The following is a 15230-nucleotide window of genomic DNA, read 5'->3' as shown; positions in this document are numbered from 1 at the left end:
GAGAGAGAGACAGAGACAGAGAGAGAAGCAAGCACTACCCTAAGCCATTCTGTATATCTGATTTGGCTATCACACAGCTTGTTTCCAAGTTCCTGGTCAGCTTTACAGGGCTTTTTCTCACCATCTCCCTCTATTTCCATGTCTATTCTTAGCCATGTGCCCAACCATTACCTGCAGTCTGAAGACTGTCGGTTCATGATGTGAGCTCATAACCCAATCGGCTCCACTGCCAGCCACATTTGTAATATCACAAATACATCCCATCGACCGTACCATAACCCTCCACCTGAAAAAAAACGAATATGAATACTTTAGCTTCATAACTTAGTCATAGTGTAATTTCCAGTTGATGATTAAAGTACTCCAGCAGCCGACTGGCCCGTCTTAGAGTTTGAAAAATGGGAAACTGTGCAGGGGGACGCGGGTCCCCAGCACTGGGGTTGGGAGCCACGATTAGATTGGTGGATATGCTTTAAACTGTCAGCTGCCAGTATGTGACCATATTTAGCCCGACCTTTGCCACCCTCAATACAAAGGGAGGCAGTAGAAATAGGTTGGTGAGGCCTCCATTTCCTGCTGTGTGCATATTTGTTTGTGATGGTGAAGCAGCTTGTCAGGCATTTGCTGAGCGGTACAGTGGTTGAAGTTTGATGGGAGTCAACTATGGGAAGAGGTCTTTAAGGGCATGTGTGTGTGAGTGTGAGGCGGGGCATGCAGTTGTGTAGGTCCACACATGTTTAAGAAGCCCGTAAAAACACCTGAAAAAGACTTAGAGAAAGAGAAAATGAAAAAGGAGTAAGACTGAGAGCATAAGAACTCCAGGGAGCGGTTCAGTGCACACAGGAAATCTTTTCGCGTTTGATGCCATAGTGAACAAGGAGCAGACAGATAAAGGCCAACAGAGCTTCTGAACCAAAGGTGTCCTATGCATGATTGAGCGCCACTCTGACCACTAGACCCCACATTCATTACAGGCTACTCCACTGACGTGTGGCATCTCCACAGCTGTAAGACAGAAGAAGAAAGTCATACTATCCCGTGTATCAAGCTGAGAAATTCAGCCACCCTCAGCTCGAGGGGATGAGAGACGTTCTGCTATCCCCAGCTTGAAGGACCAGGTCAGTGTTTGAAAACCTGCAGAACATGAGTAACCATAGTGTGAATCTGTCCTACAGGCACTGGACAGCTAGGAGCCTGGTCTCCTACAGGGACAGGCTTCAGTGCGGAAACTTTTAGATCTTGAGCTATCTACTTCTAACGAGCCAGACCACCACCCCAGAACCAGGGCAGGCCCAAGTTAGCTTACCTGTGGTTGGTTAGAGCTACATGGGAGAGTTTAGGCCAACGCATGGGGGTGGAGAGTGAAACAGACACAGGAAGAATGAGACTGAGAGATGAGGAGGTAAACAGAGACATAAATAACCAAGAAGGTCAGTCTATAATTGGCCAAGTCTGTCAGTCCCAATTTTTTGATGCCTGTGAACTGGGCAGGGCAGGACAGGGCAGGGTTGCGCGCCCAACCACCGAGTCCCCACTGAAACCCTATACTCTGAATAGTAGTTCCGCCCCCTCCCACCTCACAGCAGAGTGAAGCTTCCTCCCCTCTAATACTCCACCAGTGTTCTGACTACACACTCTCTGTCAGGCCTCTGGATTACTGTGGGTGTGTGTATGACTGTGTGTGTGCGTGTGTGTATGTGTACAGTGTTTTCCGTACCAGTAAAGATACTTTATCCTAAGTATGCTGCATTGATGTTTTTGGATGAAGGGAGAAAGAGAGTGTGTGCATATTTGTGTGGAAATTCTAACACTGAAGACTGATTGCACAGGTAAGAATGAGTCAACTTTCATTTGAATTGTATTATATAAACATTATCATTTCAATTTTGACAGTCAACTGCTGCAAATTTTAAATGGACACTTCATGTGTTGATGCGGTCTGCATGTCGGTGTTGTCCAGAGTCCCCGGAAGTTCGTTAATGTCGCGATGCTGGTGAGGTCCACAGCCGCAATCCCTTTCTTTCTTCTGGAAGAGTTTTAGAAATGAGTGGCTGTTTTCTACATCTCAAGCAGTAATAGAGTGGAGGGTCTGCTTTGCTCATCTGCTGTACGCTCCCAGGCCTGTCATTTAGGATGCTGGCTCTTGGACTGGCCCCTGGCTGGGGGTCTCCTGTGTGATAGCTGAAGAATCCGGTCTGAAAATACACCTCCACAGGTGCCAGTCCTAAAAGGAAATCCACTACGCATTTGATTGTGTATTCTCTACTTAATCTAGTGCTGTGTATTGGAATACCCTACATAGTTAAGCACATGGGCACAGTGAGCCGTGCTCTGGAGAATATGGGAACTTATGGGAATATGGGAACTTTACTACATATCCCAGAGCCGTAGTGCCTGCCAGTTGTCAATCCTGGCATTTGAACCTCAAAACCTGCATGTGGTAGGATGAGAGCAGAAAAACAGTGTGCTAATGCCACTGTGTGTGGGGAAATAGATGGAAAATAATTTTCCTCACCACGGGTGGGTTATCCTTCAGTTCTTTTCTTTTTCTAGCAGCAATTTCTCCTCTTTGGCATGTGTGCAATCTGAAACTTTAGAAGTTTACAAACTGAAAGCTTTCAATTTCAATAAGTATAAACCATAGAAAATTAATTTTCATGCTTTATGAGGTTGGCTTACCCTATTAGTGAGAACCTTCGTATTCATCTGTGCTCTGTTTCCTCATGTGGGCTTTATTCAGTGAACAGCTACTGTCTTTGCTAAAAAAAACCCAGGCAACACAGAACAGGGTGTTGACTTACAAAAACATCAAGTTTTTCAAGTGCTGTTTATTTGATGAATAAGACCTTGTCCCCCCCCCCCTCCACGTTCCTAATTATAGATTGCTCACTGTAATTATGCAAAATGCAACAATTATATTTGGCAAAAAAAAGAGATTAAAGCAATAAGCCCAAACAGCTTGAAGAGAGTCACAGTAAGAGCACAAACTTTAGTTTGAAAGATTAGTTTGGTAATGCAAGCAGCTCTGGCCAGTTCTGACCCATTTTATATGTGGGCAAGTTGTCAAAAACAAGGCCATGTGAAACTGAATAGGACTAACAACACTAACTTGCTGTAAATATGTATTTATTTACTTGCTTGCTTATTTGTATTCTGACTGAATGAAACACAATTTTGATTCTAAATAATGGAAACTATAGGAATGAATATGAAGTGGAGGGTTAACATGGCAAAACTGCTCAGTTCTCTGAAACCAACTAAATGGACAGTCAGAGTTATCATTAAGAACAAACAGAAGAATTTAATGAAAGGCATAAACTGGCCAGTGCAGACCTCTTTACAGTCTGAGCTATTAGAGTGCATTTTGGTTACACGGTCTAAGATGTTGCTTATAGCTTGGCAAGGCTTCGGTTCCTCAGAAGGGGTTAGTATGTGTGAGACCAGTGTGCTATCTCCTGCAATCTCTAAGACCTGTCCAGAATGTACTGGGCCAGCTTGGTCAGAGGTTAACCATGCTGGAAAGGAAACCAAAGGTCAAGCATCAGCAAGGGTTCCTAGGTCAAAAGCTTTCGGAGAATTTACACACTAGGAAAAAATAAAATATCATAGTATAAATAGATAGAATAAATAATTAGAATCAGGTGCGGGACTATAAAGCTGCGTAATTAGTTTTAGTGTTGAATTAACTAGTTTCAGTGTTGAATTTATACAGTTGCAGTCGCTGTTTAGCTTTTCCAACTTTTAGAACAAAGGCTGTGTGTTCTGCTGTTGCCACTGTTCTCAAAGTTTCTCTTTTGGAGCATGGAATCCATTTTATCCAAGTATCTGCTCTTGAGCTGAATTACCAACCTCTAGCGAGCTCCGGAATGCTAGCGCGTGCTCAGCTAGTTTAAATTAGCATCCGCTGCTTGATTGAAGTGGAAATGGCGTGATTGCCACGTCATCTCTTTCTGCAATCCCATGTTTCCTACTTACACTTGCTGAAGCTCATTTGAGCAACTGAATGCTCTTCTGGTCCTTGGCTAAATCCAAATGACATGCTGTTTCCCACCAAACATCCCACTCTGGGGGGTTTGCGTCAGTAGTGCCTCTGTGTCAGCTGCAGTCACCAGAAAAATCCATTAGACTTCCAAACTTTGATATCAGTGGTATGTGGGCAGTGGTAGCTCAGTGGTTAAGGTACTTGGAAGGTTGCCAATTTGAGCCCCACCACTGCCAAGTTGCCACTGTTGGGCCCCTAACCAAGTCCCTTAACCCTCAATTGCTCAAGGTTTATTCAGTCATACTTGTAAGTTGCTTTGGATAAAAGTGTCAGGAAAATATCATTGTTTGCTACATTGTGGCTTTGGTTTTGTGCTTATGTTTTTAGCTTTCAGAGTTTATGACACAATAGATACCACTTATACACAATCAGCATTTATGTGTGTTTGTGACAGTTTCTTTTAAGAAAAAAGATCATTTTTGTTTCTATGACCGCCTACTGGATGCCATGTAGGCTTCACTGACACTGAATGGGTCAGAATGAAGGTTAATTGTGGAAATAGATAAGGTGATAGAAGAGTTGTGGGATGGCTTACGATCAACCATGTTTGAGTGTGTCTCCCTTTGTGGATAGTACTGTTTCAATGCTGATAGTCAAAGCTACACCTCTGTGTCAGATTTTTTTCAGTATGCATCAACTGCAGGTAGTTGAATCAGCTGAAGGTAGTTGTATTTCCCAGCATGCAGTGTCAAGCCAAGACATATACCCTACCTCACATCTGTTAAGCATCATAACCCAATATCTGTTCAATTCCTCCCAAACCTGTAACTTCATTTATGATCCTGCGGTTCTCTTCACAGGTGTGGAAATTTGATGATCATCACAAATTAGTGGAAACAAGGAAGGTTTTGATCAAAGTGAGGCATGGAGGTGCGGTTTGGGTTCAGGCTCTCTCTGATCCTGACCATTACGGTGCTAACCCTGTGCAGTAATGGGGTTAAAGGTCAGAGAGCAGGTAAGGTCCACTCTAGTATTCTTCTGACTTCAAGGAATCCCACACTGCAGTGGTATTATTAGGCTGACCAACTTTAGGATGGCTAAGGTCAATTCAATTTGAAAACATCTGTATTCCTAGGGTGTAAAAACGTCCACTATGACCTGGTTTTCATTCTGGACACTTCATCCAGCGTGGGCAAAGACAACTTTGAAAAGATCCGTCAATGGGTGGCCAACCTGGTGGAGTCCTTTGACATAGGCGAAGACAAGACACGCGTGGCTGTTGTGCGCTACAGTGACCGGCCCACCACTGAGTTCAACCTGGCCAGGTACAAAAGCTTGGAGGAGGTCAAGAGGGCTTCCAGGAACATCCGATACCTGGGAGGGAACACCAAGACGGGAGACGCCATCAGCTACACCACCACCAACATCTTCACGGTGCAGGCAGGAGCCAGGCCCGCCGCCAGGGGCATCCAGAAGGTGGCGATATTGCTAACGGATGGGAGGAGCCAGGATTACGTCTTGGAGCCGTCCGTGGAGGCGGCCAAGGCTGGCATCCGCATGTTTGCCGTGGGCATTGGGGAGGCACTGAAAGTGGAGCTGGAGGAGATAGCGGCTGAACCCAAAAGCTCGCACGTCTTCCACGTGACGGACTTCGACGCCATTGACCGAATCAGAGGGAGACTGAGAAGAAGGCTCTGTGAGAGTAAGTACTCGGAAGGCCTTTAATGTTTATTAAAGCTTTTTACTACTGTTCAGCAGGGGAAATGAGGCACAATTCTACAAAAGGTCTACAAAAACTGCACAGGTGTGTGATTAAATAATGAATTGATCCCTTCTTGCACGTATTCTTGTTTGGCATTGACTCTTTATATAGCAGTATCCTTGTTCAACGGTAGCCTGAACTCTGACCTGTTGCACTGGTTAGGATACATTCTATGATGATGAAGCACTTTTGTAAGTCACTCTGGATAAGAGTGTCTGCAAAATACCATAAATGTAAAAGTGCGAAACACCAACAGCTACAAGCTCTCAGGTGTTGTGAACTAGAAATAAAGGTTTCATGTGCAGCATTCAGCAAGGCTTTTGAGAAATGTTCAACACCCATTAAAACTACAGCGCGACCTAGAGGATAAAACCTCCGACAGATCACTTAAATTCCATATCTCTATAAGTCCTCCGTTGTATGTCTAGAGTACGATCCAGAGCTGCCTTTTGCATGCATAAACACATACATAGGGGTTCGGTTTTTAAAATGCCCTTATCTGCATCCTTTGGCATTCGTTGAAGTATCTCACTGTTGTACCGCACGCGGTTGTCGGTGGAGACTGGGCCCCAAACACGAGCTCCTTTTCTGGAGACATTTTGATGGTCTGGTGCCCTGAAGAGTCTTGGGGGAGCAGAGGTATGGAGAGCAAAACCTGGGATCTTGCCTGCAAAAAGAGTTTTAGATAATGTGTGGGATCATCTTACTGCAAGCACCAAGCTTGTATTAAAATTATATGAATACATAGCTCTCAGACACTGGGGTATGGTGGCTTGGAACATGACATTCAGTGAAAATGAAAGTGTGTGTGTGTGTGTGTGTGTGTGTGTGTGTGTGTGTGTAAGTGTGCCCGCATGTTCGTGCATGTCTGTGTCTTTAAGTATTGTATGTGTACCATCACAGCTTTATATTAACAACTATATTTCAACAGTAAGTACTTCTATCAGACAGCTAGTTAGTATCTTTTACTTTTCTGAGCTTCTAAAATGGTCCACTCAAGGTCGGTCAATCACATCGAAACCCCTCTAAATTCGACGAATTTAAAAATTTGTCTGAGCGTGGGAAGGAGACGAGTGGAAACTAACCTATAGCTCCAGTCAATACAGATGAACATTAGCCAATTCACTTTCCAAAGAACAAGTTCTTTCGGTGCTTTTAGCGGTGCTGTGTTTAATTTAGATGATCCACAGATGGAGCACAGAGGGAGAACGTAAGAGCGAGTGATTCACTTCAGCTTCATTTCAAGCTTTCACTGTGGCCCGGCCCTAGAATTCCAGTCCAGGACTCACCCACATTAAAGAGAATCTTGCCAAACACACGAGTCACTGTGCTGAGTATCCATCTCCACCAAGAAACGTCACTATCGACTATCGAACCAATCGCTGCCATCGCTGCCTCTGCCTCCTGCCTAGTTTTCAGATAGCCACATCCACTTGCCACGGCACACTTATGTCTAAGAATACCTGTGGACAGAAGACAGGCGTGTGTGCAGGCCAGGTTATTTTAGTTCTGAAAATTATAGTTCTAATGTTTCCAGTGGAGTTGGGCTTCATTGTGGCCTGTTTGCACCTTTTAATCTGCTGCTTTTAGTTTTAAAAAGTATGAGTTATGAGTTGTAGTTTGATCCTCAGTATAACTGGTAAAACGTATAAATACTTTCACTGTAACCAATATATATGATGTTCGGTCTGGCCATTCTCTACCACACCCCTGCCCTAGGCAAGCTTCCCTAGCTTTGTTTCCTGATGAATCAGTTAATTTATTCGCATTTACACATGATCAAATTCTTTTAGTTTTTGTGGAAATCTTTTCATGATGGAGTGCAGGTTTCTGGGGTTTTGAAGTTGTAAATGTTGTTTGATAGAATGAATAAAAGAACAACAACAACAACAAAAAATATCCAGATTTTAACACATAAGCTGAGTCAGAGTCTGAGTCAGAATTTTCTCATGTGTGTTTAATCAGAGAGGGTAATCCCATCACACACGCCTGCACGGCTTTCAATCCAAATGCTGGCTCTGCCCAGTGGCGCGATATGCTTCTAAATCCATGAGCAATATGCTGATGTCCGGGTGTCTTAATCTCCAGACTTGCCTTGACTGGCACAGGCTGTCTCTCCCAAACCTGGTTTTGATTAGCCCGCTGCTGGTCTGTCAAACACGAGCAGAAACCTCTGATAAGGCCTATCCTTCCTGGAAGTATTGTAATCTGAAGCTTTAGTTAGACATCAAACACACCAAGTTATTTATCACTGAAAAAAATTAACATGCGGAGTTTAGACCAATAGTTTATGAAATGTAATCTTCTAGGGACCTTTAATTATAGTACTGTGTATTTGCTTTAGGGCTAGCTCAGTTTTTCTCATCGGTTTAATAATTAGTTATGATTTTATGTTTTGTTTGTTTGTTTGTTTCATTCTTGTTTGTTCGTAATCATGGCCAAATTGACCATAAATGACACCATGATGTCTTTTTTATCCACTGCTTTTGCCACAGCAGGCTCCATTAAAGTGATTTCCTTAACATTTAAATATCACTTGCCAGATTTGGCATAATTGGGGTCACAAAGCACTGTTGTTCAACCAAGTTCAGAATCTTTTTTCTCATCTAATTTCACACTGCAGCCTCCTGCATTGCCTTATGTAATTCTCTAGTGCAAACTGAAACCTCAATGGAACACGACGCTGGATTATCCGTTGCCTAAGATAAGGAGTTCTGCCCTATATGGTGGCGTGTTTAGCCACTTGGGGTCAATCTCTAAATTACAGGGACAGGAAAAAGTCACGTTAGTTTGGCGTTCACATGTGGCGCCCTTTTAAAAGAGTGACGCACACCAGGGTTTTCACTGCTTTCTCATTTTGCCAGCCAATACATAGGTACCACCAGAATGACCTAACCACCTTTTAAAGAGCCGTTGTGGTCTATTGCTATGGGCTGGGTCAAGCACTTCCCCTAAAGGGTGTGTCCCAGGAACTGGGGAGCTGCAGGCATTGGCCAGAGCAGTGGTTCTAACTCCAGTCCTAATGGCCTCTCAGCCAGTCTGCGTTTTGATTTTTTTCCTGTCTCCGAACATGGCTCACCCAGTTAAGTGAGGCTGTATACGCCCATGGTAGATTTGTTTATTGCTGGAATAGAAGGTGAACTCCTCGAGGAATGGGCTGAGAAGCCCTGGGTGAGAGAGATAACAGGTTCAACTTAAAGTAGCCCAGATGTGAAATTCAAAATAACTTTCCTCATCTCGGAATATACTCAGCACTGTTTGGTAAAACACTCTCCACTACAACACAAAATCTTGACAAAATCATACTGTGTGGGATTGCAAATGTGTCCAAATCAACATAAAATATACACAACGGTGCGTACCTTGAAGAAGAACTGAGCCTGCATAGTTAGCGGAAGGAAGCATGGTTTATAATCGTTACTAAGGTTAGATAAATAGGAGGGTGGGTGGAGAGGGGTCACCAAGAGTTCCCCAGCATGCAAACCTAAAACTCTTCCACTACAGAGACAGCAGCAGCATGCGAACCAGCTGCTATAAACTGAAATTCATAGTGAAGTTACGGCTTCTTAAAACCAAGCACTTTTTCTAGGTGCGATTAAAGATAATTACAGGGTCTGATTGTACATGATTGTCAGGCACTCGATCGGGCTCCGTGGTTTGGGCGTCTGTCCGGTTTGTGCCAAGTGTGTGTGTGTGTGTGTGTGTGTGTGAGAGACAGAGAGAAAGTGAGCTTGAGAAAAATAAGAAGACCTAGGTACACAGGTATTATAATGGACTGCACCTTTTTCCATAAATATCTTGTGTCGTGAGTTTTATGATGCAGCACCAAAGGAAGGTCGGTGTGCAGCTAGCCAGCACGGTGTCTGGGTGGCCGGCTATTACATAGCCTTGAATGAACTGAAAATACCCAGCAATCCTGGTGGACCAGGTGACTTACACAGCATGAAAATAATGACAGCTACGAAAAAGTTTCTCTAAGAATAGCTACTACTACAAATTCTGCGTCATTTACTTTAATGACTATTATCCGTCAAGCATGAAAGTCTCTAAACACTGCAACATACCCCAAATCTCTTGGTTCGCATGACCAGGTGCTCTGTTCATACCGGTTGCGTCTCTCCCGCTGATTCTTGTGACCTTTATTATTGTCCAGAAGTGTTTGATGCTAGCTATTCCTACACCTTAAAGCAGCTTCTCTCAAACATTACAGGTCTGCACTTTAAGAAGCTCATTGTTTATATCATTTCTACACTGACAGAGCTAAAATGGCCAAGGGTCTTTTATAGGCACTTTGTGGGAATGTATCCTCAACATAAATTCTGTTTGGGTGCCTCAAGAGTGCTGAGAAAATTTCTTCTGCCTTTCTGGGCAAATATTAAATGGTTTATGATCATCAACAGTGACAGCAGAAGTAAAGCGATGGCAATTTGGCTCTCAAGCTTCTTACACAGATCTTACCACTTGCAAAAAAAGTCTCTTTAAAACCCCCATAAAATTCACATACACCATATATAACAACACTCTCAGAGCCTTTGCTTCAGCAGTTGTGTTGAATAGGTCATTAGAGTTTCCAGAACCGGAGCCTGCGTTATGTAATGTTTGTCCTCATCTTCCATTAGTAACACAGTGTTAGCATTCATTCATATGCAGAGTTGCTGGTTAGTGCTCATTAAATTACTGTTAGTGGAGCAGATGCAGTATCATTTCCTACTCTGAACTCAGGCTGGTGCATGATTGATTGTCATAAAACGTGTTCTTTCTAACTACTGCTTTGGTGACATTAGCATTCACTACTACAATTATTCTCTAGTTATACAGTTGGCCATAAAGCAACCTGCTTATGTAAACAAGCCCGTGTGTTTTTATTATTAAGGAATGTTCCTGATTTAACGAATTTGATTATTTATATTGAAGTAGGCGAACTACAAAGATTCATTTTATATTAGTTTGTGACTGGCTAGCTAATTTTATCTTGTTTCTTCAGCTTGTACCAACTGTACAACTGTCATTTCCCTGGTATAGATTTGAACGGGAGGGATCAATCCAGTTGTACGCACAATGTCTTTTATAAGCCTCGGTGTGGCTGCTTGGTCTTCCTCCAGAAATAGCCGTTTCTCACTATGTCTGCCAAAGTAAACCAAGTGCGCTGGTGCTGGTTTGCCTTTCCCGTCACCAAAGCTATCGGTTAGCATCTTTACCCCTTTGAGATCTCCCTCTGTGGACGTCCAGGACTGCGTCGCCTGGGCGTGGGCGTGCGGTCGCCCCCCCCCCCGGGGGTCTTGGAGGATGCCGCAGCCTAAGGCCCCCGAGTGCGCAGTGGCGCGACGCCCGGGCGTAAGTCACGCCTCAACGCTGTCGTCGCGGCGAGATGCCACTTCTGAAGGAAGGGCGGGGCTCCTGTGATTGTAACAGCAGCTGCGACGGGAGACCCACTTCTGCCAGCCTCGTCGCTAAACGCGCTCCCGCCGCGGCGTTAATGACGAGCAGTGCCGTCCTGGCTCGCACCTCTATGGCGAACGGGACAGACGACCGGCGCATTTTGTGTTTCGTAACACAAAGTGTGGTCGTGCCGTGACAGGACTGAACATGGTGAAGTTAAAGTAATTGCTCCCAAATGACTGGAAAACGCCGACTTGTTGTTTTTTGCTGATAAAGAGATTCCAGGGGTCCTCCCTGCAGTTTTCTTACTGATAGAAAAACAATTCAAACTGTAATGAACTAATGAAATTTTGTGTGCTAGTAAGGATAATTACTTGGGCCCTTCTGGATTGTAGGTCAGCGACACACTGGTGAATTCTTACCCACCACACATATTAGATCACAGTCATACTCATTTGGTTCTGAGATTTATTTATTTATTTATTTTTTTGGTCTTTATTGGTGAATCCAGCTGCACAAAAATGAAAAGCTTTATTGGCAAAGGCTCTTAAACCCTGCTAAATATGACTGCCTCAACCAGAAGTGATGCAACTTCACAGACTGGTATGTCAGTCATTTCAAGTTAAGTCAAATTTAAGTAAAGTCAATATATATATATATATATATAGTGCAGATGTCACAAAGCAGCTTTACAAATGTTCAAGTCCAAGCCCCCAGTGAGCAAGTCAAGGGCAAGTCAAGGGCAAACTCCCTAGTGCCTGCAGAAGAAAGCTTGAGAGGAACCACGAATCAAAGGCGGGGCCCAATCCTCCTTTGGCTGACAACGGTCACCACGATAGTAACAAGTGCCTCCTAACCAACACAAAGAACCTTAGAAATCTGTTTGTGCCATCAGACAGGAGTCTGGCTAACACAGGTGTCACTTCATGACCCCTGCCTTCATTCATCTTACTGTTATGTTTTGTTTTTGTTGCCTTTTGTTCCTCACATGTATATTTAAAAAAATAGCTGAGATGGATTGTTAGAGGTTGATACGTGGAGGGGCTGCCTGATTGTTCAGACAGACAGAACAATGAAAGCGATCATATGTGTGAGAAGGTGTTCTAGCTCACTTTTAATCCATAGACAGCCTGGGATTAAGTTCCATTTAACATCCTCATGAAATGTCACATGAAATAATCACATGTAATTACATTTGAACGATGTTCTGGGCGAATGCTAAATAGGTTACACTGCACGGAACATCTTAATTCACTACTCAGATGACAATTAGTCTGAACATCACTTGTGATATGGGAAGATGATATGGTTGTGACATGGGAAGAACTTACACCACAAAGGGAGAGGTAATGAATACAGATGTACAGTCAAAACAGACAATAATCTTTGAAGACCTTTTGTAAATCGTACGTCGAGTTGTCCTCTTTAACACAAACCCCAGCCTGTGGAGAAGAGTGCATGACTCCATGGTCCAAACAAAGTGAATACGCGCCATGGAATAAAGCACCTGAATGCTTTCACCACTGTGTCCTAACAATTTATGTCTGTTCCCTCTGCAGATGTTCTGTGCCCCAACATGAAGGTGCAGGCCAACCGCTTCAAGCCCAGCAGCACGGGAGCGGGCCAGAAGGAAGTTCCAGGTGATTTCACACTCATGCTTTTCCACCATCCACTTCCTGTGGTGCACATGCACTCTGTGGGGGTCACTGAGGGGGTTGCGTACATTTCAGCGAGTGAGATGGATCAGTTCAGTAAACTGACAGTAAAGGTACATTTGGCAAATTGTATAACTAGAAAGGAATTAAAAGAAAAATCATATGATATTGAGCCTTCAGTGTACTTTACAATGAGCTTCAGAATTGTGGGATCTTAGGATGTGTTTGGTTAAATCTTTGGAGTTCCAGTTACAGACAGTCCAAAGATTTGAACTGCTGAATTTTTAAAGGAGACTCAAATGAGTTGGTCCTGTTTTTTTTTTTTTGTTTTTTTTTGGCTGATGCTTTCTAGTTAATATTAGTTTTTTTTTTTTTTTTCCTGTGGGTTTTTATTGAGAGTGTCACGTGTTCCTCAAGTGATCAGGCCATTGTGTACCATGCCTTCAGACGATATCATTTGAAGGAATCACAGACATAAACAAACTCACAGATTAAGTACATAAAGTAGACATTTTGCAGTATTATGTGAAAATTCTATCTGATTTTGCATCAGGTAGTTTTCAAAAGCACTTTCAGTTGTGGTAAATGTTTTTATTTTTGAACCATACAATCTGCAAGATTCTTGTTGTGTCTTGTTCCATAGAACAAATAGTAAAAATGAACACAGCATGTTCCAAGGTTTCCCTGAAGGTTCATTTTTTTGCCTCTATATTTGGGAAGAAAAAGGAAGAGTTTTTCCCCTTTTCGAAGAAACAGTGAGTGTTGCAGTGGTCATGCAGACAGGTAGGATGTTGTCTTAGAGTCTTTGGGGGATCCCAGTTCCTGTGTGAGCCACCCACACAAACTTGACAGAGTAGAGTCAGAAAACAGACACAGAGAAAAACAGAGAGAGAGAGAGAGAGAGAGAGAGAGAGAGAGATGTAGAGAAAGAGATGGAGGAGAATTGAGTCGAGAGATAGAGGGAGAGAAGGCGGGAGAACAAAAGACTGAGAGAGGGGAAATGGGAGTGTATGGAGAAAGCGAGGGAGGGGAGGAGAAGAGAGAGAGAGAGAGAGAGAGAGAGAAGGAGGGAGAGAGACATAGAGAGAGAGAGAGAGAGAGAGAGAGAGAGAAGGAGGGAGAGAGACATAGAGAGAGAGAGAGAGAGAGAGAGAGAGAGAGAGAAGGAGGGAGAGAGACATAGAGAGAGAGAAGGAGGGAGAGAGAGAGAGAGAGAGAGAGAGAGAGAGAGAAGGAGGGAGAGAGACATAGAGAGAGAGAGAGAGAGAGAGAGAGAGAGAGAGAAGGAGGGAGAGAGACATAGAGAGAGAGAAGGAGGGAGAGAGAGAGAGAGAGAGAGAGAGAGAGAGAGAGAGAAGGAGGGAGAGAGACATAGAGAGAGAGAGAGAGAGAGAGAGAGAGAGAGAGAGAGAGAAGGAGGGAGAGAGACATAGAGAGAGAGAGAGAGAGAGAGAGAGAGAGACATAGAGGGAGAGAGAGAGAGAGAGAGACATAGAGAGAGAGAGAGAGAGAGAGAGAGTCTCCAGTCTCCACAGGGGGTGTGGTACAAATGGCACATAAAGGACTCCTGAACATGTGCCAGAATCCTTAGTGTTAAATTAACATAATTGAGCCTGTTTACATCTAAATCATACAAAGCACAGCCTAAGCAAGAACTATCAACACCTGCAGTGTTCAGCTAGCTACAACAGAGTGCTGTGTGGCAGTAGCAATTCACAGTAAGACTGAACTTTATAGTGTAGGGTACGGTTGTACTATGGCAAATTTTATTTCATTTTTGCATCTTACGTTTACTATCAAGCTAAACTGACTAAGGCATTTCAAGTATTAATTGGGCAGAGGTAGTCAAACAGTTAAACTTACAGTGGGCCTAGTGACACACTCATTCCAGGTAGTTCTGTGTCTGAGCTTTTAGCTTTTCCTGCAAGGGTGAAACTCAGCTTTTAGCTTGTAAATGACAAGCACTGTGTGCTGGAGAGCCACTTTTTAACTGTACGGCTCATCAAACAGCAAAAGCTGGTTCAGCTGGGTAGGAGACGCCGTAGAGCTTTTCATTTTTGCAGATGCCATGACGAGATAGACTAGACTAGATATCCTCTGCTCTTGTGATTCTAGGTGCTAATTATGTGGTCATCTTGTTACAGTAAACTACATTTTCCCAAACACATCTGGAGCTGAAACTTGCAGGCAATCCCCAGCTGTTGTGAGACAACATTCTTCTGTTTTCCCAGCAATGATGAGATGAGAAAATAGCTCTGTCTCAACTCCTGATCCTTGCATCTTTGTTTCGAAGAGAAGAAAGCAACCAGTCGCTGGAGAGTGACTCTCCAGACGAACAGCAGCAGAACACTTAACACAAAGATCTAGCCATCAACATGTCTTAGACATTCTGCTGTTGCAGGCTGGTGTTGGTGTTTTAGGAGGTCCCAGGCTTCTTAAATAGCCTTGCGAT

At 43.6% G+C, this 15230-nt stretch overlaps 1 protein-coding gene across 1 annotated transcript in view; it reads left to right on the top strand.

Annotated features, from left to right (window-relative positions):
• Positions 1-1626: 1626 nt before the first annotated feature.
• The window catches only part of col22a1 (collagen, type XXII, alpha 1), a 56605-nt gene continuing 43001 nt past the window's right edge, over positions 1627-15230 (top strand). Inside the window, exons 1-4 of the mRNA XM_035523800.2 lie at positions 1627-1829; positions 4843-4997; positions 5118-5684; positions 12683-12763. Coding sequence (XP_035379693.1) covers positions 4907-4997; positions 5118-5684; positions 12683-12763 — 739 coding nt within the window. The 5' untranslated portion in view covers positions 1627-1829; positions 4843-4906. The remainder of the gene's footprint in view (positions 1830-4842; positions 4998-5117; positions 5685-12682; positions 12764-15230) is intronic.

This window comes from Electrophorus electricus, chromosome 4 (genome assembly GCF_041902795.1).
Source record: "Electrophorus electricus isolate QZ-2024a chromosome 4, ASM4190279v1, whole genome shotgun sequence".
Lineage (NCBI taxonomy): Eukaryota > Metazoa > Chordata > Actinopteri > Gymnotiformes > Gymnotidae > Electrophorus > Electrophorus electricus.
Note: the sequence above shows the minus strand (reverse complement) of the source record. Positions and strands in the feature narration are given on the sequence as shown.